The 26,686-nt window shown below is 37.3% G+C and overlaps 1 protein-coding gene across 6 annotated transcripts in view; it reads right to left on the reverse strand.

The window, feature by feature from the left end:
* The window catches only part of znf618 (zinc finger protein 618), a 46,632-nt gene that overhangs the window by 18,482 nt on the left and 1,464 nt on the right, over nt 1-26,686 (reverse strand). For 4 of the 6 annotated variants that reach the window (XM_026173689.2, XM_026173686.2, XM_026173690.2 and 1 more), the window contains 3 exons: nt 17,065-17,383; nt 12,714-12,791; nt 11,784-11,828 (listed from right to left, as the gene is read on the reverse strand). In XM_026173689.2, the coding sequence (XP_026029474.1) occupies nt 11,784-11,828; nt 12,714-12,791; nt 17,065-17,356 (415 nt within the window). In that variant the 5' untranslated portion in view covers nt 17,357-17,383. The remainder of the gene's footprint in view (nt 1-11,783; nt 11,829-12,713; nt 12,792-17,064; nt 17,384-26,686) is intronic. The other 2 variants (XM_026173692.2, XM_026173688.2) reach the window with 1 other exon arrangement.

The following is a 26,686-nucleotide window of genomic DNA, read 5'->3' on the forward strand; positions in this document are numbered from 1 at the left end:
CCTTAGAAAAATGTTATTTCATTGAGGCTTTAAAAAAACAAACAAACAAAAAAAAACAACCTTGACCTTTAAGTGGAACGATCAGAGGTTAATAATGAGCTTAATATTTTTATGACAACATTAATATCAAAAGCTAAAAATAAAAGCAAAATAACCCCACAAAGAAAATAGAAAGCTGCATTTAAATTAAAGTAACATATATATTGTTAGTTAACAGCAAGTTCACACAATTAAAAGAAGATCTCTTTTTAATCGAAATGTACGCGTCTGTGACTATGTACATACTATTATGTATTGTTCAAAAGTGTTTAAATGTGCAATATAATGTTACTTTAGTCTTACTTTGTTATTTTTACTTTTGTTGATGTAGGATTCACTGACATTTCTTTCCAAGTGTATAAAGGGCGTGAAAGGGCATCAGAGATGAAGATTGCTTCTTCTGCTCTTGTTAATTTTGTTGTGGGGTAAAACATTGTTCAGCCAGGTGGCTGTTGACAAGTGAGAACTGAAGTGCCTCTACACACTGCAGTCAACTGCTGTCTGAAGGCAATCTGTTGCATAAAAAGCACAGCACAAAGACTTGTAAGACAAAAATCAATTTTCCAGTTCTTTCAGGTTTAGTCTCTCTCTGTAATAACATGTCTGACGTTGTCCCTGCAAAAGGCCCCTCATCACACACCCATGTGAAATGTTTTATTATTTAGCAGCAGAGTGACAACTTCTAAATTTTCTCCAGCCTGTTCTCAAGGGGCACTTAATCCAATCAGCTGCATTCTTAGCTGAATTCCTGAGGCACTTCAAGGATGTAATAGACAGAAGGGCTGTTAATAAATTCTGAATTTCACTATATAATCAAGTTTAAAAAGAAAAAAAGGGGGGGGGAACCACATTCAAATGTGGAAAAAAATAAAGCTGCAGTACTGGCAGGTGTCTCACAAACTACATAAAACACAAAGTAGAATTTCCGAAAAGGTGTGCAGCGTCTGCGACTCTTAATATAGCACTATGGCACATAGTGAGTGTTTGTGGGGGTACAAAATGAGAAAAGTAGACCGGTGTAGGACCTTCTGCTTCCGATTTCAGACACATAGCTGGCAGTGCAAGTAGAGAGAAGATTTAACCTACATAAATTAGTGAATATACATGGATGAATAATCGGCTGAACTGAAGGTAAACCGCAAGGCGTACCATTTACCTTTTGCATTTTGCTTGTTCTTTTCTTTAAGCTAAAGTAAGTAAGCTAAATAAAAGCAGGCTGATTCATGTTTGATGTCACACCTACACCTTAAAAAAAAAAAAAAAAAAAAAAAAAAAAAAATTCCAAAGGTTGAGGCTCAGCACGCACTATACCCTGAAGGAAACCCTGAAAGCATCACGGATCAATATTTTCATTGATTAAATTCAATTAAAACTACTACTAATACTAATGATAATAAGAATATTAGTGACAATAATAAAAACCACAGGCTCAAACCATTTTAAGTAAAACCTGAAAATGACTTTTGGCATTGTTTGACAGCTCAGGTACATACTGTGCAAAATATGTTAAAAGTAAGCGTTATCTAAGCAAAGCAAATGGCCATTTAAAAGTGGACAAAGAATAGCTAACAGGTGATTAAAAAGATTTTTTTATTTTACAGTAATAACAGTAATTATTAGCATGAGTAATTGCATTTATAATACTGCCTGGCTGCAGTGCTGTGTATATTACATCAATTCTCCCACTAATTAAAATAAATTTTCATAAATCAGTGAATTCCTGGTGTTTGTCAGTATAATCAAAGCTTCTGTTAAATCAGTGGTCCATGCACACTGGACTGAATCAACAACATTATGGACACAAGTCTCAGTAAGGATAGTTAGAAAACAACCCCAAAATAAGACTAGACTTTACTAAAAATGTCAAACCAAATGTTTAGCTTTTTAAATCTACCAAAACTTTGCAGTGCAAGGCCCATTTTACATATCAAGCAAAAACAAACAAACAAACAAACAAACAAACAAGCATTCTAAATATACTGTAAAAAATAAAATTACAATTTTCACAGTAGTATAACATGGTTAGAAGTTTGTGTACTGCTTACTGTATTTTAGTCTTTTAGCTTTTGGACCAATTGAAATTGTAAATAGAATCTAAAATGTTTGAAAAACATGAATCTTAATGCACCAATTAATGTGCAAAATGTTTAATTCTATGTTATATTTCACAGGACCTTTGGTGATTTAGCTATGACCCTTCTTCGTGGATTAGCATACTCTTAAATAAACTACATCAGTCTGTTGATGCAGTGGTGATGCTTTAAAAATAATAATAATAATAATAATAATAATAATAATAATAATAATAATCTGGCTCAACTTTTTCCATATCCTAAATGAATTGTAAACTCTTAAGACACTGTACTGACAAAATAAATGCATACAAGCAAACATTTAGAGGTAATTAAGTGGAAATATTTACAAACAAACTGCTTTGCAAAAGTCTTGAGCCACCACTCACTCCTTAATATATTGCTTGGAAAATAATAGAAATAGGTGTAGCAGGTTACTGAAACATGTAAAAATACATGGAAATACAGGAGGGCAAAAATAGAGTTTGTACTCTATTCGTTTTCCTCTATAAACACGCTTGAAAGTCTCTATATGGTATTATTCCCCAACACAATCTGAACTTCACTTAGGGAAACCTTGTCATTTCTTTAAGTAGTCTCAAGGAATATATCTTCAGGCTTCGTGAAAGACATTGAAAGCTTTTCTTTGGACATTGGCTGCTTTTTGTTCCATTCTCTGTCAAGATGATCCCAAATTGCTTCAATAATGTTGTGTTCTGGGCACTGAGGAGGCCAATCTATGACTGATAGAGTTCTTCTGTGTGTTTTTCCATCTAGGTATGCTTTTATTGCACTGGCATTATTGTGAGGTGATGAATGAAACCACGGCCAATCAGATGCTTTCCAGATCGTATTGCATGGTGGATCAAAATCTGATGCTGTGTACAAAATCCTATTAATTGACAAGAGCCCAACACCACTGGCTGAAATGGCCCTCCTTTATATAATTAGCGGAGCATTTATAGCCTTTGTTTTTCATAGGACAGTACACCGTGACAGGAAGATAAGAGAGACTGAAGGGGAATGATAGGAAAGGGTTTGGGCCAGACCTGAACCTGGACCCCTGCCACCGATTTTCAGTTCTGATTTCCAGTTCTTGTGTAATTTGGCAAACTTCAGCCTTTTCTTGCTATTTCCCATCCTTAGGACTGACCTCTTGATTTTGTGAACAAAGATTATAAGATTTTTAACATACATCATGGCCAAAAGAACCAAAAATCTCCTTTCTCAAATAATACGTTTCTTGCAGAACGGCTTTATCTGGCAAAGGCAGAAGCAGGATAACGTCCACCATACTCTGCATGAGCACAACAAACTGCAAGCAGTACGAGAGAGCATTTAAGTGAACTGGAAATTTTTATAGAAAGCAATACAAAAATACCTTCACTAAAAAGTATCCATCTCTGCTAAACAATCCAAAGGCAAAATTAATAATAAATGGAGACATAACAAAAGTTTTCAGCTTTCAGTTTTCAGCCTGCAGAGGGACTAGACAAAGTTGTGCAATAGGCCCTTTACAGTCTGTCTGCTGGTTTTGAAATCACTTGGAAAGATTTCAGGAAACAACTTTGGGATCATTCACAAGTCTTTAACAACATCATATCCATTTAGGAACTAAGTCAGGGATTGACCCACGATAGTAATATTCGATCCTGTAATAATAAAATTAACAGAATAATAAAGTAATACTTCAATCAAGGACACTAACTTTCTTGATTTACAGATGACATCTTAATCTTTTTGCCAAATCCAGAAATATCAACTCCAAACTTGTTGGTGTTTTTGGATACCTTTAGTTACATCTCAGGCTACAAGCTGAATACTCCAAAAACCTATAAAACTAGCTGGAGCATAAGTTGGAGTCCACTCAAGAAACTGAATTTCATACCTCGTGACATATTTATGAGTTAATATTAACTGTAAAAGAACAATTGGTATGCCATAATGTTGAGCCTCTTGAGCAAAACAATTGGGAATGACAATAGGAGGTGGAATTTAATCCCATTATTAAGTTTTAAATCCCAAGCTGAGGCAGGAACATGAACATCTTGACCAGGTTATTCTTCCTATCACAAACACTCAAACAAATTGAAATTCAATAAATGGGACAAATTAGGATCACAGTACATCTGGCAGGGGAGGAAAAGATTTTCAACCCTTATCCTGGCAAAGAACAAGGGATGCTTTACATTATCCTGCTTACGATACTATTACACTTTGATACAATTCAGGAATTTATTTTACTACAAAACGATGGAAGGAAAATGAAGAGCACGTTTCTGAGTATATTCTAATTCAATGATGACTGGATGATAAAAGATTCATCCAAAACCTAATGGACCTGGGTAATAAATGGACAAATTTATCTCTGAAAACAGCTAAATATTATCACCAAGTGTAGTTTGCTTGAAGGGATAAATATTGTGTTTAAACAATATTGATTTTGCCTATTAAGTTAGATGCACACTATTATCAGTGGGCTGTTAAGGCCCCCCTCTTCATATTACACCTTTAAAAAAATGAATTAAAAAGAGATTTGGCTCCTATAAAGCTCCTTAAAAGCAAAATATAAAGAAATGAGAGGTGATTCGAGACTTTGCACAGTATATTAGATTATAAAATCTATTTTGAAAATACAGGTGCGAGTGAACATTTGTTTGTTTGTTTTTACTGGAATTAATGGGTTGTGTCTATCTGAAAATTTGTCCCATGGCTCCAGTAAAGACAAGCAAAAAAAAAGATGCAGGATGACTGATGCTCAAAACAAATCTGTGAAACCACAGTTCTAGCATTAAAAGGTACAGAATCAGTACAGTATCACTAATAATCAGAGCTGCAACAGCCTTCCTCTATGTTAAAGACCATGAAAAAATGAGAAGCACATTGCTAGTGATCAACCATGGGCTTTTTTTCTTAGACATTAACTGCTGAGGTCATTACTTTAAAAAGATTAATCTTGCTATTTTATGACAAAGAACATGAAAAAAAGCCTGAAGAATATTTAGAGCATACTTTTCAGCTGAAACCGAGATAAATTTGTTCAGCTCAGATGGGGTCCAGCACGTCTGCTGTGAAAACAGGAGAATGCAAAGTCTCAACAGTGAAGCACAGTGCTGGAAGTGTGAAGGTGTTGGGCACATGACATTTATAAATGGCAACATCAGTGCTTATAGACATATTAAAATACTGACTGACTAACTGACTCCTGGCCAGAGGTTACATCAGCGGAATATTTTCTATCACTGACCGTGACATTCGCCTTAGAAGCAAAAGATCACCGGTTCGATCTCATGAGGAGACACAAATTCCTTTGAGATTGCATCAGGAAAGGCAACCAGTGTAAATTGTTAAATGAAACATGCAGAGCTACCTGTTGTAGCAATCCCTTGCTACAACAGGTATAGCCATAGGGGATAACTGAAAGTAAACTTGTTAATTGGCACTATATTAATAAAACTGAACTGAGTTTTAATGATGACAAAGATGAAAATATCTGATGGCTGTATGTCCTTTTGATAAATTAGAACACTGATAGTGGATCCACCACAAAATAAGTAAGCAATGTTAAGAACTGGTCTATTTTTTTCATAATATTGAATACACAGAATCCCCCATCAACATGTTGGACTGCATCTGCAACCATTAGAGAATTACAGCTGCTCCATGTTGCACAGTGTCCATGCTACTGGTTTTCCTCTCAATGAGGTGAGTGCTCATAGGACTTTTTATGACTTCTGGTCATTTCCCAAGAGAAAGGTTCCCCTAACTATCAAACCTTTGAGATAATAGTGGTTAATTCCAGTGTCCAGTGCAGCAGCAGAGTACAGTACAGAACACTTCTGGGGTGGGAAAAGTAGAACAGCACAAACCCTCAAGCAGCTGGATCCAAGGTCTCTGGTGGTATACCTCTCAAAAACTCTGTTCAACACTGGTATCCTTCATGCCAAGGAGGATAAAGTTTCATCAAAAATTAAAGGTTAATGAACACTCACTACTCCATTAGCTATACCTTTTCAACTGCTCATTAGCACAAAACTCTGTTCAGCTATTTAGATAGGTAAACATAGTCTGTTGAAGTTCAAACTATCAGAATGGGGAAGAAAGGTAATTTAAATCATTTTGATGTGGTACAGTTATTGGTGCTAGAATGGCTGATTTGACTTTTCAGAAACTGCTGATCTGTTAGGATTTTCCCGCTCAACCATCAAGAGTTTACAGAGGGAAACGATCCAGAAAGCAGCAGTTCTCTCAGTGAATTTGCGGGGGAAAGGTTAGAGGTCAAATGTCATGTTCATATAATATTTTCTATATGTTGACAATACACACCAAACTTGTAAGTATCATAGTTTCTAAGATAAGGCTTTTTGTCAATTTTCAATCAGTTGATGTAGAAGAACTTGGGTGAAGAAAGACAAATTTTAAAATTTAATGTTAACATGAGCCCACTCCACACTCAATTTTTATCAGAATCAATTCATGTTTACAGACAGAATCACACTCTCACTCTCACACACACACACACGCTACCAATAACATATCTCATATTTCACATATCTCAAACTGGTTTCTTGAACATGAGTCCACTGTACTCAATGGCCTTCACAGTCACCAGATCTAAATCTAATAGAGGTCCTCTGATGTGGTGGAATGTTAGTTTCTTATCTTGGATCTGTAGCTCTAGAAATCTGCAGCAACTGTGTGATGCTATAATGACAATGTCGCTGAATCTGTGTCAAGAATTAAGGCACTTCTGTAAAAGGGTGTCCGAACCTGTACAAGCAATGTGTACCTAATGAAATGGCTGCGGAACGTATGAAGTATTGGGGGGAAGAAAATAACAGATGCAAATCTCGCTTGCTACTGTGGATTGCATATTTTTAATATAGTAAATCCCAGCGGTTTTTCTAACAGTAAATACATTTCTGTTGAAATTAGAAGTAATGCAGTTATGAAAAAGTGATATGGAATCATGTGGAATTTAAGACATGTTGTACAAGGAGAACTCGGTTATATTCAAGAGTATTCACACTTTGAATTTATTGCAAGCAATGTGTTGTGCAAGCAATGGCAACAAAAGATAGTTGTGTAACCATAACACGGTGAAGAATTTACTAGGAATTTATTGTTATTTGTTACATGACTGGGTATAGAAATAGCACCACACCAATATAAGCAGAAGACTCCCTTTCCTTATTTCTACTCTTTGAAATAGTGTTGTCAAACCAGCAAGTTAAGAAAGTCTCTTTATGTTAAATTGAAAATAATTTGGGAATTTCTCCAGTTATGGTACATAATGTCAATAAAATATTTAGAGAATCTTAAAAAAAAAAAAAAGGGAAAGAAATAGCAAAACACACATTCTGCAGTGCAATTTACTACATGGGTTCATGGGTTTGCACTCTAATCACTGTTGGTTTTTGCATTCACAAATCCACTGAGAAGGCAACAGTATTTCTGGATCTTGTTAATCCAGAAATACTGTTGCCTTCTCTTTTTTAGAAGTAGGCAATGCACACCAACAGCAAAAAGGCCACCCTATCATTATTTTTCACATAGTGCTTGAATCAAAATGACCCCATTTAAAAATAGAGTATATTATTATTTTTTGATTAAGATGCTAAAGTTATAGTTATTATAGTCATGTACTTATATTCATGAGCAGAAAAAAAAAATTGTGGTTGAGCGTTATGCTTGATTAATTCCTGACTTCTCAGAGAATTCCAGTGTGCCAGCTTAAATTTAGGGAGTAAAAACATGAATTCAGTTTGAAATTCCTCACTGCTGCTCAAAATAGTACAAACATCAAGAATTCACTGAAAAAGGAAAGAGTCCGCATTTAAGCACTGTGATGCTGGATGGTCTTTAAGACAAACAGGGCGAGACAAAGTGTTCTCACAGTGCAGTCAAGTATTCTTTGGAGTTGATTACAGAGACTGATACTTACAAAATGTTCCAAGGAAGAGGCAGAAAATGAAAGCTGACTGAAGCAGATCTCAGGGCTCTCTAGATTTAAAGTACTACAAACAGAAGGACGGACACTGATGATCTTTAGCCAGAGATAAATGCTTCTAGACCAGAGTCTGAGAAGGTCTCAAGAATGAACACTGGTAGAGTACTGAACGAATAAGTGTTAAAGCAGGGGTGTCAAACTCGTTATACATTGCAGGCCACATACAGCCCACTTTAATCTTAAGTGGGCCAGACCAGTGAAACTCTACTTTCTGTCAGTGTAAATAAGTTAAATATGTAACTGTTTTTCTACACAACGAAAAAAAAGCTGCTGTGACAAAGAAAGAAACCTGTCAGCACAACTGTTCTACCTGTATTGTCCAGACTTTGTAGTTTTTTGTTTATTTGTTTGTTTGTTTTGTTTTGTTTTTTTTTTTTGGGGGGGGGGGGGGGGTGAGAGGGGGTTTAAACTGTAGTCATAAGAACAACAACAACAACAACAGAAAAATCTATTGAAAGTGAAAGATAGAAACTTCTGGGGGGGGGGGTTTCTGTGTAATAAGTAAGTGAATAAGGCAGAAAATGTAGATTTTTGATGGGAAACTGGTTTCCAAGTACACAGAGCAAGAGAACTATACAGGAAGTGTGATTTCATCATGCAAGCAAGACAGTGAAGTTAATTCTAAATGTGTTTTTGTGCTGCTGGCTCGCTGAATTTTGGTCACAGTGACAAAAGAGACTGCAGTTTTGGAATCTGTGAGACACTGTCTCCGTGTTGTCGGATGAACAGAGGGATCCGTGCTTTGTGTTAACATCTTTTTGCAGAATCTGTTTACCTGCTCTTTAATCGTTTACCGTTTTATCTGTTGGACATTGTTGAAATGGTTTTGGAGGCTTCCAGCTGAGATTTCAACGTTTCTGTGGACACCACACGTGCCTACATTTAAATAACAGATCTGACAGTAGATCCTATAAAACCAGATGTTCTTGCTTGCCTCCAGTACCAGGGGCATTGGGGTTCAACAGGTTAATTGTTTATTTCTTAATTACTTTGTCTAGTATAAATGGCCATAGGGGAGGTTTCTATCAGTAGAATAAGCTGTTAAAGTTGTGAAAATACAGTTAAAAGTCCAAAAACTATGCTTGTGCTTGTTTGTGGTAAGCAGTGAATCAAACAAGTTAATGATTATAAATGGCTTCAAGCACACATTCAGGTATCAATGTGTATCACTGAAATGAGGCCAGATGGTGCTCAGTTTACATTTTTGCTCATTTCGTCTCCTTTTCTCCAACATGCTTGCATTTAAATCCAGCTCCCCCATCTCTCTGTGTACCTGGCCTGTACCAGTTTACTTGCTGTCTTCGGAACATCTGCCTCTCATTCTTCTTTCACATAATGGTATGATCTCAATCTGTGTTTGCACATGATTGGCTGCATGGTGTGCCCATTAAAATAAAGTCCCACCCCTCCCTGCCTGAAGACTCAGCTCACACATATCGACAGGCCATTAATTGACATATATAATGATCTTGCGGGCCAGATATAATTGTATCGTGGGCTGGATGTGGCTCGCAGGCCGTACATTTGACACCCCTGTCTTAAAGGGAAGAATACCTTCTAAGAAACCATTATGTGAAATATGCAAATACTCAGAAACATCTGCCAGAGAGCACAAACACCGGACTCTAAATGACTGGAGGACAGAAGGTATTCTGGACCGGCGAGTCCAAATTTGACTCTCTACAGACTGTTAATGTCTGCACAGAGTCTGAGAACTTTATCATGCTAGATGCATAGCACCCGCAGTGAGATTCCATTATAATATGTGGCTCCATCTTGATATTTCTGGCAAATTACTGCAAGTCAGCAGCCATGAATTACAAGGTCTACACAAAATCTTGATGCATCATGGAATCCCATCTGGACTAAAAGTTATTTGTCATAGGTTCATTTCATTAACAAAAAAAAACTCCAGCATAGGTCAAAACTGTGCAAAGACTATCTGACCAATTAAAGGGAATTTGAAGTTCTTGACGACCAGACTAAAATCTATAGAACAGATTTGGAATTTAGTAAATTCTAAGAGATTTCACAAGCATTTCATCCAAAGCAAATATCTGGGAAAAGCTAGAAACTATTTGGAAGTCAATAAAATAAAATAAAAAAAGAGAATGAACATAAAAACAATACCAAGATGCAATGCAAGAATTCAACAAGGCCAAAGGAGGCATTATATTTTATATTAAGCATAATAAAGTTTTTTTCATTATGTGAACATGGACTGTTTAGTTGTTTTAATTTATTGTTTGTCTAATACATAAAAATATAATTTTTAGCTTAACACAATTTTTTACACTGATTTCTAAAATATTTCCGTTTTCCTGTCTGTATGATTTTTTTTTGATCACTTATCGGTCCCCAATTTTGGAAATAAAGATAATATTTTAATTATTTCCAAATCATCATCAATCTTTTTTTTTTTTAATTTATTTACAAATTTTTGGAAATTGGATTTTATTTTTATGATTCATAGCACAAGCCTGCATTTTTGGGAATTAGAGTATTTAAAACCATCTTATTAAAACTAGACCTTGTAAGTTATTTTAGGGTCTCTTCAGTATCTGAGGCAACACCCCCCCCCCACCACCAAACTCTGCATGTTGTTGTTTTTTTAAGCACAGGGTGGCTTTTGGCTGAACACCATTTAATCAGAACTATGCAAAGTTTGTTCTAGCAATTTTCCTGAAATACTCTTAAACATCAACAACTCCTCCACAGTCCTACAGCCTGTGTTGTCTTTTGCTTATTAAAATACTCTTGTGCAAACATTTGTTCAATACAGGGCATTTTTGCAAAGTACACTTACAGGAAATCCAGACTTCTAAGCTGGCCTGGTTTTGTTTTCCACAAACTGCTGTGAATTTGTTGTTAAATAGACTTTAAGTCATATTCACATAATATGTGAATCTATTTTCCTATTCTAAGGGAACCACTCTGTATGTATCATTAAACATCATTTATTTTTACCATCGGCTCCTGCCAATTTCTTTTGGGGCCACCAACACTGCTCATAGAAAGAAATCTATATTTAAAAATACACTTTTAAATTGATATGCCAGTCATTATCAAGTATAAAAGTCTAAATCTGCGGCATCAACCAAAATGCTTTACAGCATGTTTCATCCTCTTAAGAATTTAATCTAATAGCAACTCCTTTGCCTAGCAGCCTCACTGGCCTACTTATTAACAGTGTCACAGACCTTGTAGTTCCACTGTGTTCATACTCTTCATACAGCTTTAAAAAAAAAAAAAAAAACTTATGATCTATGTGCATAAAGACTGTTCTCTTTTTTCCTCTCTGCCATATTTATACCTTACCTCTAAAGTGATGTGCACGTTCATGTAATGAATGCCGAGTGTGTGTAGGAAGATTTATAAATAACTCAAGTATTACTCTGAGGTATGAGTATTTTTAGCCCTAATCAAACTTTTTCTGTGATGTTGGAACGCCTAGTAAACGCAGGTCCCGGTGGCTGTTATATACCGCCACTCGAAGAGTAAAACCATACTGCCTTCAGGCTAGTCCTCAGTTTTACATTTTCATGTTTCTCTGCTAAATGGAAGTGGTGGTGTCAGAAAATGAGGGTCAAAAACATCTTAGGCAGACCTATCGAGAAAAAAAAAAAAAGTGTGGCAAGCAGGTGGTGCAGAAGTATACTCACTGTTGGGTGTTTGGGGTAGACCATCGCCAACCATGGCCTCTGATTCTACAAACAGACAAACACATCAATTAAAATAAATAAATAAAATAAAATAAATAAATAAAAAAAATAAAATTGCAGCTCTATGAAAAAAATGCTGCTAATGTGTGCTCTGTGCTTCCAACCTGGGCTCCAATTTATATATCTACAGCCTCAAAGACATGGAAATCTCAAGACTGACGCCAATATTTGGTGATTGAAAAGCTGCATATATCAGAGTTTAAAAATAATCTTGTTTTATTGTCAGAACAAGTTGTGAATTACTTGCACACCCTCTGCCCAACTCTGCTCAGATTAGCCTGGTTGTTGTGCTGATTTGTGTGCCAACAGCGTAAAATACAGAATTTTTTGAAATCGACACCAAAACCAAAAAACTTAATATATTGGAGAATTTTTTAGACAAATTTTAGACCCTTAAATTTGTTATTTGCAGTTAGTTGAGTCCTTAATAACACAAAAATGGAGTTTAAAAAAAATAATTGTAATTTAGTATCTCGCGGCTTAGATGAGCTGACTGGAACATCAGAAACAAGAACAAACACGTTTTCCCAACAAGGAAGTTGAAGAGTACCTTCTGGTGGACAAACTATGCAACATCAACAGTCATATCATAGCTGAGGGACATTTCTTCCATCTTTTCTTTACTGACTTCATTTTCATTTATTGGGCAATATAATATATCACCATATTAGCCCCGCCAATACGCTGGTCAGGCTCTAAAAATAACTGACTTGCACAATCAGATTTAAAACAATTCCCAGTCAAAGCAGGGCATGCACGCCTCTTTGAATACTTTTCAGACTATATTCTTAAAAGCAAAAGTGCAGCAATCAGTTATTTGTTTTTACATAAAGGACCAAATACATTTTTTAATAAATAGCAGCTTCTTACCTCTGTGCGCCCTGACATGTGTCTGAAAGCAGTTGTAATACTTGTACTTTTTCCCACATACCCCACATACATATGAACCTGCAGGAAAATTCAGAACAGAGTGTCAGAAAAAAATAACATGATTCCTATCAGGGTCACATATATAGGCTTACAAGAAAAAAAGGTCAGAACCACATGGGATTTCCCAGGATTTCTGAATTGAAATACAGTCTGGCCCTCATCCAAGTAATATTTATAGAATAACTAATAACACATTAACAATTGTAGTTTTCATGTCTGTATTAAAACACATTGAAAATGACCTACAGTCCAAGTAGGACAAAATTAATCCCCCTTTCCTGTACCAATAACCTCTGTAGAAGCTACTTACAATTGGGTTTTCTACAAATGGAGGGAGTGGAGTAGAAAGAGGTTTAAAAAAAAAAAAAGAAAAAGAAAAGAAAAATGAGGAAGACACCTAGAGATATAGCTACACGTTACTAAAATCTTTGTTCACATGTCACTGGACTTATGAATATTACTAGTGGAAGGACAACCTCAAAGGGAAACACTGCGTCACATCTCAACCTACCAAAAGGACTCAGAAAGTCCACAACACTTTTGAGACATGTGCTGTAAACAGATGAGCCAGAAGTTTCATTTGTGTGTTTCAAGGTTTGTGGCTGCTCCAAAACCTCTAGGTCTGGAAGCCCTGAAGTCATTAGGGGAACAATAAATTTAAGATTCAAGAAAGAGAAAAGTAGTTCATAATCCCCTGTTTGAAAAGGCTGAGCAACAAAACAAGACAACGAACAGGTAAATCTAGGAGTGAATAGCCAAAAAGGACAAAAATGACTTGGCTAGTCCAAAGTCCTGACCTTGATTTATGGGATGACCTGTAGAGGACAGTTCAATTAGGGCACTTCAGAAATACCAATGTAGTGAAACCATTTTGCAAGGCAGACTGTCCAAAAACCCTCTGAACTCTGCAACTCTGATAAGCACCAGCAACTAAAGGGGGTTATACAGGGAGTGCAGAATTATTAGGCAAATGAGTATTTTGTCCACATCATCCTCTTCATGCATGTTGTCTTACTCCAAGCTGTATAGGCTCGAAAGCCTACTACCAATTAAGCATATTAGGTGATGTGCATCTCTGTAATGAGAAGGGGTGTGGTCTAATGACATCAACACCCTATATCAGGTGTGCATAATTATTAGGCAACTTCCTTTTCTTTGGCAAAATGGGTCAAAAGAAGGACTTGACAGGCTCAGAAAAGTCAAAAATAGTGAGATATCTTGCAGAGGGATGCAGCAGTCTCAAAATTGCAAAGCTTCTGAAGCGTGATCATCGAACAATCAAGCGTTTCATTCAAAATAGTCAACAGGGTCGCAACAAGCGTGTGGAAAAACCAAGGCGCCAAATAACTGCCCATGAACTGAGAAAAGTCAAGCGTGCAGCTGCCAAGATGCCACTTGCCACCAGTTTGGCCATATTTCAGAGCTGCAACATCACTGCAGTGCCCAAAAGCACAAGGTGTGCAATACTCAGAGACATGGCCAAGGTAAGAAAGGCTGAAAGACGACCACCACTGAACAAGACACACAAGCTGAAACGTCAAGACTGGGCCAAGAAATATCTCAAGACTGGTTTTTCTAAGGTTTTATGGACTGATGAAATGAGAGTGAGTCTTGATGGGCCAGATGGATGGGCCCGTGGCTGGATTGGTAAAGGGCAGAGAGCTCCAGTCCGACTCAGACGCCAGCAAGGTGGAGGTGGAGTACTGGTTTGGGCTGGTATCATCAAAGATGAGCTTGTGGGGCCTTTTCGGGTTGAGGATGGAGTCAAGCTCAACTCCCAGTCCTACTGCCAGTTTCTGGAAGACACCTTCTTCAAGCAGTGGTACAGGAAGAAGTCTGCATCCTTCAAGAAAAACATGATTTCCATGCAGGACAATGCTCCATCACACGCGTCCAAGTACTCCACAGCGTGGCTGGCAAGAAAGGGTATAAAAGAAGAGAAACTAATGACATGGCCTCCTTGTTCACCTGATCTGAACCCCATTGAGAACCTGTGGTCCATCATCAAATGTGAGATTTACAAGGAGGGAAAACAGTACACCTCTCTGAACAGTGTCTGGGAGGCTGTGGTTGCTGCTGCACGCAATGTTGATGGTGAACAGATCAAAACACTGACAGAATCCATGGATGGCAGGCTTTTGAGTGTCCTTGCAAAGAAAGGTGGCTATATTGGTCGCTGATTTGTTTTTGTTTTGTTTTTGAATGTCAGAAATGTATATTTGTGAATGTGGAGATGTTATATTGGTTTCACTGGTAAAAATAAATAATTGAAATGGGTATATATTTGTTTTTTGTTAAGTTGCCTAATAATTATGCACAGTAATAGTCACCTGCACACACAGATATCCCCCTAAAATAGCTAAAAGTAAAAACAAACTAAAAACTACTTCCAGAAACATTCAGCTTTGATATTAATGAGTTTTTTGGGTTCATTGAGAACATGGTTGTTGTTCAATAATAACATTATTCCTCAAAAATACTACTTGCCTAATAATTCTGCACTCCCTGTATGAGTTACTAAATTCATTCATTTCCAGCTTGTGAATGATCACCAATGTGTTTAATAAACACATATGAAAATACAACTGTGTGTGTTACGTGTTTAGTCAGATTGTCTTGTCTAATAACTGATTTAAATAAAGATCGGATCAAATTTTATAAGTAATCAATGTGGAAATCTTTTTCTTGTAATTCTACGTGACCCTGTAGTTACACAAACACAGTGACTAGTTCGGGACCCCTCTGCCCACCACTGGTAGACCAATCAGCAAGTGGTTGCTGTCTTTTGATGTGAAATCAACTACATAAGCCTCTAGTTCCACTGGTCTAGAAACTGGTAGGTGGTTGGGAAGTCTTAAAACACCTGGCAAGTGGTTGCTAGAGTTTTGCGGGCAGTCTCTAGATAAAATTGGCCACAGAGTAGTACATGGTGCTGCACTGAAAACCTAACAATTGGTCGCTAGCAGATTATTGGGGTTGCATGGGAGTGGCTGTGGAAAGCAATGACTTACTTGCATAAACATGCCAACTACTCGTGGACTTGTTATGAAACTGTGAAAAGCATGACGCAAACCAGAAACAGAATGTCCACCTCTCAAGTACAAATTGTGCCTTATAACTGTAACAAACTGTAACAAATACATTTCAAAAAGTACAAATATACATTTTCCCTAGCAACCACAAGTTGCCAGGGAGTTCCTGATAGGATGGCCTGTGTGACTGAGGTCTAACGTATGGTAGTCTTCTCCACCACCTAATATTTTCTTTTGCCTCCTTTTTTCCTTCTTAAATATTACCCTAAAACTCCAAACTAATTTTAACATTCTCTGAATTTAGATTTATCATACATAACATTTAGTGTGGTCTTTTACCTCCTTCTGCTGCCTATATAGGAATACAAATTTCAGCAAAGACTGATATTAGGGCTAGTGAAGAAGGGTGCATTTAAAGCGAAGAAGGGTGCATTTAAACTGGCCATCTTTAATTTCTACCCATTTATTTGCTTTATCAAAAATTCTCCATCATGCTCAGGTGCACCCTGAAAGTGTGATTATGTTTCAATTAAATGTTTGATAGTCACAACATCTGTACATGCCAACCAACCATGCATTTTATCCCTCGGCTAAAGGTGGAGATTTATTTTCAGTGCCATTTGTCTGTTAGCAAGAATACACAAAAACATCAGGATGAAGAGAAAAAAAAACTTTAACTCAAAAGTGAATTTATACATCTCTAGTTTGTTGTGTCACTGAATTCTAACGTCTTATTTTGAAATCCTTAATATTCTTCTAAAGAAGTTGCCAGTTGTTGTAATAATCACAACCATCATCATGTGATTATTTCCAGTTTACAAATGTTTACAAAAGAATGAAGGGCAAACCTAAACAAAACTCAGACTACCTCTTTTTGTTGTCTTGTAGAATTTCCCTTGTACATGTATAGCTGTTGTACTTCCCTTGTACAATAGGTATGCATTTAAAGTGGTGTTATCAGAGCAGTTATGGCACTTGCTACCTTTACCACCTCAATATATGGAGGTCAAAGAAATTTGACTTACTTATATGAACATCTACAACACCAGTCAATGTTTTCTTAGGGGCCATTCGTGAATAACCTTGACTAACCAGTAAAGGGTTTATAAAATGTCAGACAGATGTTGATTTTTTTTTTTTTTTAAGAATGTCATTTTTTGCTGTTTTCAACAGCCACGAAGTAACGTCAGGGTCATGAGACACCAGATATGACTGCTGTCACCAAATGCACAGACATGTCCATATGTACATTCACACACCTATGCACGAGTCTGTGCTCTTCGTTGGAGGAGGAGTACCAAGGGCAAACATACCCTCGGACTGAGCTCGACGGGATCCACCGCCACTTGCTCCCCCATTTCCTCCAATGACAACACAGATCTCAGCAGGATTGGGATCACTGACTTTCCCGTTGCTCGTCTCTGACGTCCCAGGCTCCTTCTTTACGGTGACAGGTGGTGAACTAGTAGTCTTCTTCGCTGGGGCATCTGTGGCTGCGCTCCCACCCTCTGCCTGCTCCTTTCCAGGATTGGGTGACTCTTGTGCACTCATGACTCCACCTCCTCTGAGCCTGTTTTCCTGTATGAGGAACAGAAACAGAGAGACAAAGAATTTACTGCCCCAAAGGAATATACACGCCTTATTGTGGTATGACCTTAAGCCCAATATATAGTATCAAAGCGTGGCACCAGCTCAGCCAGGTTCAGCTTAAATGTGTTGTTTTCAAGAAACCATGGCAACATACTCAATATAAAACAAAAGCTGACTGGATGTCAGATTTTATTTGATTAAGCGTAGAAGAAAAATCTGCCCAAAATAAATCACATTTGGCAAATACACAACTCAAAAAAAGACCCGAACTATGAAAACCACTCATCTTCTAAAAACAGTCAAGAGCTGCATTAACTCCAGGGTATAGGAGACATTACAGATAATATTTCAGTGGCAGTGAAATTTTAAGAATGGAAAACACAGTCCATTTTAACACAAAGTGGCTTAACTGATCATAAGTGACCTTTGAAGGCATAAATTCTGCAGCCTTGTGGCACTGAAATGCTCTAATTTCAAAAATATCTAAATTGCACAACTTGCCACTTCAGCACATCGCCATAAAAGGCCTTGTCAAGAGAATGTGCTCCAAATGCAACCAAGCAAAACAGAGTTATGCCAGGATGAGTGATATTATGGAAAGAGGGAAAATTGGTCTTCTAATAATAGCACACCGATGCAGCAACAACAAGCCTTTTCATAGATGAAATACACCTTTCTTTGGAAATGACACACTACTGACAAGCTTCAGCAAACAGACCTATGAACTGGCAAGAAAACATCTGAGGTTTGCAGTTCAGATAGTAAACCATCAACCATCATTTAATTAATAAATGAGTAAATAATCAGTCCCATTATCAAACTATAAGATTACCCTTGAGCTTACTTGTTCTATCAATATCCTACAATCCTTTTATAAAACAAGCTGTATTTGTAAATATAGCTTTTTGGTTTAACTATTTAAAGGCTTGTTAGGGGCCGATAATACAGGTCAACAACAAAGAATTTTATTATATTATGGTTAGTTTTCATTTTTGTCAGCGGTGAGGTTCTGCAACTTTCAGGAATCGTAGTAAACCCATTTTACACATTTCTTTCAGATTTTTCCAAGTCTTACTATTAAACTGGGAAGATTGCTGTCACTCAGTTGGGAATAGTTCAGTTTCTTGTAAAGTGGGGCTCTATAGGGCTCTGATCTACAGTACAGTTAATATGTTACCTACAATAGACAGCAATAGGAACGCCCCCACGACGACAGGAGCACCCACTGACACAGAAAGTAAAGCCATGTAATGCCGTGGACAAAATCAGCAGCAAAACGCACATTAGCCAAGTGTAAGCCATATATAGAGCATTTGTAGACTAAATACTGGTTAATTTACCACTTCATTAATTTATTCTGTATGTTAAAATTCAAAAGTCTACACCAAAAATACATTAATTCACAATAAGCAAGAGTTTTAAAAAAATGATATATGCCTATCGGTACAGACTAGCAGCATTGAAAAGAACAATTTCTGTCTTTGCAAGTTGTTGCCTATACTGTACACAGACTGCATATAAAACAAGGACGTGATCTAACAAGCCAGGTCATTAGAGCTGGTGACTCACAGCAAATTATTAGAACCTCTATAGGAAGCCGAAAGGCTGACCTTATGGGATCTGGTGTTATCTTTGCTACTTAAGTGTGTCGTGTCATCCCATCAAAAAATTTAAGCTTTCAAAAAACAGCTGTGGACACACTATATGAAAGGAATTTATTTGTCAACACTCCCAACTGCTAAAGGGACTGTGGCAATAAACAACAAAAACCAAGAGCCACATGAAAGTCAATGTGTAGAGGAAGTCACAATGGGACCTTCCAAAGTCTGGTGGTCCTCTTTGTTAGTGAACCGTGTGGTGTGATGTCAAGAGCTACAGAACTTTCTAAGGCATTTATACAAAGCAAATTCGTGGGTGCATTCAAATCTGCCAAAGGATTTAATTTACTAATGCCTCTGTGAGAAACTTCAAACAACTCAAATTTTTCCAAGACTGGCCAGTAAAATGTATTCAGTCCACCAGCACATATATTAATGTCTATATTAATTCTACAAGCATAAGAAACTCAGAACATTCAGAAGAGCCAAGCTGTGTGTGAATTTCTAAAGTGGCTGACCACTGTAGTTTCATTCAAAATATGAGATACAACAGCAGAAGCTGCTAAAAATATTGTTCTGACTCAAAGGTTTCAGAAGGTGTTGCATATAGGACTGCATAGCTAAAGAGCAGTCGGGAGACATCATGTGAACCACAAAAAGCACCTATAAGAGGCATGCGATTCCAAGAACTGGTCCCCATGTGATTCCCAGAACTGATCCCCAGAGCATTGAAAGAAGGTGGCCGAATCAGACGAATTACATTTTCACCATTTAGACATTTTGGTGTTTGAGTGACATTAATCTGAGGAACTACAGGAAGAAGGTAAACCAGAAGAGGTAGTGTCATGTCAATGTTACTTTGACACATACCGTCTGAATTCAGAACAGCCTAATTGCTCAGGCCTCGCTTATCATGACTATGATCATTCTCACACAGCAAAACACGTCCAGGAACTATTCTAGGATGACAAAGAGTGGTGGTTTTTGACTTTGACCCAAAGTTCCCAGATCTCAAAGGGACTGACTCTCAAAGTGAAATGTGAGGTATGCTAATTTATGGAAAACCCAACTAACAAATAGAGGAAATAAGATCTGCTGTTCTACAGAACACCTTCAGAGGTCTGGGTAAAATCTATGCATCGAAAGCACAGAAATCAGAGCAGCTTAGGTGGGAAACCTACGGATTATTAGGAAGGATGATTTGTTTAGAAGCAATGTACAGACAGACGAATCAAACACAGTTTTACAATAACACGAAACATGTTTGGGACAGACAAAAAACAGCTGGTTCTGTACAGCGACTGTACAGCATAATAGTGAAAATATTATGGTTTGGAAATGCTTTCCTGTTTTGGGACAGGGCAACATGCAGTCATTAATTCAAGTATGGACTACACCTTAAAAGAAAAGTGAGGCCATCTGTGCAAGGGTTAAAGATGAAACAGAAGTGAACCTAACAAGAGGATAATGATCCATAGCATACTAGAAAAGCACAGAGGAAGAGGTCAGAAAGAAAAAAAAAAAAGGACATGCTATGGTATGACCAAATCAAAGCAATCGCTCTTTACATTGCGTGGAAATTTGAAATGGGCAGTAACTAAAATATTTTTAGCAAGTGGATGTCAGGGACCAGTGGAAAGTCAGGACAATTACTTACATTGAGGGCACAATAGTAGCTTCTTAAGCCACAGAAGCATGACACTGACATCTATATTTTCGTTAACTATAAGTTTATTTCCCTGACATGATGTTTTGTCGGTGGGCAGATTGCAGGGATGCTAATGACAGGGCACTGGGTATTTAGCTGTCTTGTATCTTCCCTGCTGTACTGTTGGCATCACATTTGATACATGAGCTTTAGAACTTCCTACATCATCAGTACAGTGTCTTTCCCCCGGAAAAATCAAAATAAATTGCACAACGCATCTTTATGCAATAAATTGGAAAAACAAAATGCAAATATGACACTCATATATGCAAATTAATATTTAATTAATGTAACAAATATATGCCAGAAGGTTCAACAAACACTCCATTTTCAAAGAAATATAATTTTCTGGCAATTATTTAATGAATTTGTCTTTAAAGGGAAATAAGTTCTTTATTTTAAGTAATAAGAGAAAAATGTTTAGCCTTTCTTTGAAAAACTTCATTGGCTGGATAAAGTTAAAACCTACACAAATGGTGGTGACAGAATTTATTTTCTGTTCAGTTTATATTCTTCCAAGTCACAACATATGTATTTAACATCAACTGCCTTTCACCATGTGCTTGGCCACAGTGGAGAGGAAAAATACCCTTTTAACATGAAGGTCCCACATTTTACACTATCAGGACAAAAACCAAGCCTTCAAATCCACAAAGTCCAGAAAACAGTACAGTAGAGTTACAGTAGCATCTGAAATGGAAGATGTGGAGAATCACAAGGACTCCTCCTGAAGCTGAAGACCAGTCAAAGTGATAGCTAGAAAAGGTCATTTTTACACAGCTTCAAACATCATCTGCAGAGATGGGATAACCTTCAGGAAGGACGACCATGTCAGCAGCACATCAATCACAGCTATACGGTGAGGTAAAGCCACCCAGAAATAAAATGGTCTATGACAGCCCAGTTTGCCAAATGGCATTTAAAAGAAGCACGAGAGGAGGATACAATTACTGCCTGGTGGTTGTATCCCTCTGACAACAAGTCAAAGTGTGTTTTCCAACCATGTCCAGACTTGACAACTGACCTTTTAGATATAAAGATTTATCTCATTATTTTATCGCATTAGGCATTAATGTGAAATTTTGTCGGCACTAATGTATGAATTCTTCACTTCTGTTCTAAGATCAGTGATACTGATCTTTTTTGGCCATTAAATTGTAAATCAGTCATTCCTTGAGTCCAAGTAGGCATTTGGACCAGATGAAATGAAATTCCTTTTAGACATTATTTCTACTGTCTATTCACAAGAATGGAATGGATGTGACACGAAAGTAACCTTGACCTCTAGCTACCAAAATTTCATCAAGTCATCCTTTAGTTCAAGTGACTGTTTCTGCCCAGTTTGAAGAAACTGATCCTCAAGATTGTGTGTCCACAAGAATGAGACGGACAGAAAACCTAAAAACTAAATGATTCTGGTGAGCACAAAAATAAATGTTGGGAAAGAAATTCAAACTCTTGGATGAATTCAGAATAGGTCTCTTTCAAGTAACCCTATCAAAGGCCAGATTCACACAAACTTCTCTCCTCCGACTGTGTGAAAATGGAGAGACGCAGTGAAGAAAACTAAATGCTGCCAGACAGGCTACTGACATAACGCTATGATTTCTTCTCAGAAATATTTCAGTTTAGCTTCTATTAAATAAATCATTTTAACTTATTAAAATTCATTTTACAACACAATCAAATAGGCAACAGATGAAGAGGTTTGAAAACTACTAAATTCATTATATGAATGGAATTGTTGATTCGTCTATCCAAAGAGAGAGAGAGAAAAAACTCCCAAAATAGTCAAAATTAAGCACAAGTTAATGTACAAGTTCACATACTATCCAAACATTGGTTATGTATTTACAGCTGCAGGCCTTTCTAACAGTGGGTGGCCACATAAAATCATAGAGCTAATAGTTAACTGGCATTTAATAAAATCTCAATTGTTATTAGTTCAACCAGCTACTATTTCTGTTGCTTACTCGAGAGGGGAGCCATATTTATCATCTAGTAAACTAACTGGATACATCCCTAACTAATTACTTTTTAGATTGAGTTAGGCGGCTTTTAGGAACCCCATAACCCCTAAGCTTGATACCTACATGACTGTATCTAAAAACGAATGCCATTACAACCAGCTAAGAGGGCTGCATTTGTAGCTTTATTGTCAGGGACTTGTGGAAAACACACTTTCAAGGGAAGTCTGTTGGCACAGTTTGTTCAAAGTAAATAAACGGCTAACAACAACAAAAATCAAGTCTTGCTGATTGACATCATTTTTAATTTTATAACAAAAGTGTATTTTTTTTCTTTATTGAGTTGAATACTGACTGATAATGACTGCCTCTTGACTGAGATTGGTTTACCTTGCTGTGGTGGAAATTAAGATGTGATCAGCTAAAATAAAGATTGTGAAATTAAATGTAACCGACTTTTGTCATCTGCAATTAAATGAATCGATGGCAAGTACACATCTATTATTAGATCAATCCCTCAGTCATGCATGTAATATTTATGTGCAGCATTTTTAATGCAAACCCTGAATATATAAAATGCCTGTTGTGGCATGTTTTCTTCTAATTAAAAGTCAATATGCAAAATTAGCCATCTGGCCTTATGTTTCTGAGTTTCATCGTCTGAGGCTTCTGATATACTGTAACCTACATGGGCAGGACAAAATCTAAACCAGATGCACATCTCGTTGATGTTTCACACAGACAAAGCACCAACTAAACCAACTGAACTGAAAGGCAAATAGATCAGTTGCAGAAATGATCAAAATGCCATCTGGATGTCAAAAAATATAAAATAAAACTAAAGCACTGGTCCAACAGACAGGTTAAGTAAAAATTGATGTACTGTTTTGTGATTCAGCTTTAGCATTATGATTTGCCTCAGATTTCTTTTTAAAATGTCAATGAATAGAGATTAACCATACTACATTCATCTAGGCTACAAAAAACAAGGTTAGGCACAGAAGGAAAACATCTCTAGGACATACCTCTGTTCAGAATTCACTACTTAGATGAGGTACTTAAAATAATTGGCCTATATTTGGGCAGTACAGTATCTGCCTCTGCACAGCAATGTAGCAAATCAATCACTGTGCTTGGTTAAAGCAAACAAATCTTGTGCTTCAAAACTGGGGAGATTTTCTTTGAAATATACCTTGCCTTTTTTTTTGGCAAAAATCATTCTGCTCTGCATGTTAAGCAGACTGGAAGAGAGATTCCAAATATAAAATACAAATTTGTTTAAGGCCTATGAAAATGTTTCCACTCTGCAGGGATTAAAAATAGGAATCAGCTAAAATGGGGAATGGAGGGGGGGGGGGGGTCACTTCAATCACTGCTTTGACTGCCATGTTTGCATTATCCAGAGTAGACTCAGTGACCAAGAGCAAGGGTTGACCAAAAACCTGTTTCACACTAAAGGCTTTGCTTCCCTCGATTCTTTAATCAAAAGCAGAGTTTTCTGTCCTCTCTAATAAATGTCTTCCAAGATGGTGTATGACCAATGTTTTGAAAAAGCAATAATGCAGAGAAATGGATAACTCCCCCCCCCCCCCCCTTACACATACACACACAGGATGCTCTGGAAAAAGAAACTGTGTCGTCTAGTAAAATTCCATCAGCATACACTAAAGAAAGAAAAAAAACCCATAAAAACCTTTTCAATCTATATGTTAATGCCACGAATTAAAATTTAATAACATGAGATATTGAAAAGCAGACTTGAATTATACAAAAATAAATCCTGAAAGATCGGGCCCCTAAAATTAGAAATTCAGGGCTGCATCCGGACTGCTGCTAAACCCTTGTAGGCTGGCAGATTAAATTTTTGATGAAAATCAAAATTACACTGCACACTGACGCAGGCGCAGCAAACCTGGCACTATTGTGATTTATGGATTCATTAAACCCACCAGAGTTTCACCCCTCCCCTTTTCACTCAAAGAAATGAGATTTGCTGTGCTGAAAATTTGTATTTTGAGAAAAGCTACTCAGGCTCGGCTCTACCTTCAGAAATGGTCAAGGAAGGAAGAAAAAAAGAGAGCGAGAGAGAGAGAGAGAGCTTCTGTGTATATAACCACTGCACGTAAACAGGCCTAATTTTCATTGCTGCAGCAATTGAACATCCCTATGCATTATTCATGAAACCAATAAGGTTCATTTTTACAAAGGAAGAGGCAGGAAAAATATGTGCAGAATGCACAGAATTTTTTTAATGCAGCACTCCAACCCCTGAAAAGCCAATCCCTGGAGACTAATTTAACTGAAGCCATTTTCAGACATTTTCAACATGCCACTAAGAAAACAGGAGAACATAAGGTGTTCTTAAAAATAGACGTGTGGCTTTGTTTGGTTTTTTAGATGCATCTGCAAGGAAAGAAATGGACATCAAAGAGAGACTCAGAGTAGCACTGCTTGCCCTTTGAATGGATAGTGAAACCTCTGTACCAAGTTAATGACAATCAGAGCAGCAAGTATACTTCAAACCCTGTAACCCACAGGCTGCGATATGATCCCTCACCATCTTGTGTTCATCAGAGCCTGAAGAGACAAGTTTCACCCCTCCATCCAAACTATTCGGCCTCAATGAAACGAAGCTTTTGTTCATCAAAAGTACTGACAGACCTGCATTCCTCCTACCTTAAAATGAGAACACTCCTAGAATCCAATCCTCAAAACATTTTTTCCCCTTTTTTGCAACAGTGCACCATTATTCTTGAGTATTTTATAGCTTATTACTTGGTCCTTTAGGTATTCTGCAAATAAAACATTGGCATCACTGAAGAAAGACAGTGATCCAACCCTATTAAACTCATGACACTGGTTGCCCCTCTTCAATTCTGTGCCTTAACTGGAACTCCTGCATTTTGATTAGACTTTTGCAGCAAAAGGTCAGAATTTACACCCAGATTTTGCATACCACCCATACAATTTCCGCCAGCTCGCTGAATCGAATGAATGCAGATTTGAAGGTCAGCATTAAAATTACCCACAGCAAAATGGCCTCTGCAGTTTCCCTTACATTAAAAGGAAAAAAAAAGCAAGCCACGCAGGATGGGAAACTGTTTGGCGTCTGCAGGATTAATATAAACAGTAGAGGCATTGGTTGTGATTGTTTTTCCTGCCCTCAAATTATGCTGACATGCTCTTTTCTTCTTCCAGTGCTGTTCAGTTCACTATGGATAGCTATTTTTCCCCTCACTCACACATTTCTAGTCTTTAGAAATAGTAGTACAAATTGTACCTCATTATTAAATCACACTTGCAAGGAACTAAAAAACACAAATAAAAATAAACCAAAGGAAATAGCAGAAGTAGAGTTGGTGGGTACTTGTGTGCAAAATTTCTTAAATGGCAACTTGAATGCAAGAAAAGACAGCACAGCAGGAAAAAAAAGTATTTAAAAAGGACTGTTTTGCAGAAATTAAACACTAAACGCGTTGCCCGTTTCATCTTAATGTGACTCAATCACACACTAATCCCTTCTGTTGATTTCAAGAGCATGTAATCGCTCGCCTCCGTTTGGATAAACTAACACACAATTCAATAAACAACACTCACATCTAGTCTCGTTACAATTTCTAATTTCCCAAAATGACTGCCTACAGGTGGCGCCAACAGCACCCGGTTTCCAACCCCCCTCCTCCTCCCATCTTCCAAAAAAATAGGAATAAAAAAAAAAGTCGAAATGTATTTTGACATGACGACACTTTGGCGTTTTATCTTCATTATCTAACGGCGAACAGCGAGACGTCAAATGCGACACAAAAGTAACGCCGGCGTTAAGCAGTGCCAGGGAAGCAACTCTGAAGCTCTGCTCAAATTTGCAGGAAAAAATTCACAAAACATGGCTGCAGGAGGTTTTTGTGTTTCAGATTGTTCCTCCCCTCATCGTCCTTCATGTTGCCACTATCGCCCGGTTCCCCCCCTTCGCTCTACCCGAATAAACTGTGTTTTAAACATGGGTGGCGTACACATATAT

Source organism: Astatotilapia calliptera, chromosome 7 (genome assembly GCF_964374335.1).
Source record: "Astatotilapia calliptera chromosome 7, fAstCal68.1, whole genome shotgun sequence".
In the NCBI taxonomy this organism is placed as follows: domain Eukaryota; kingdom Metazoa; phylum Chordata; class Actinopteri; order Cichliformes; family Cichlidae; genus Astatotilapia; species Astatotilapia calliptera.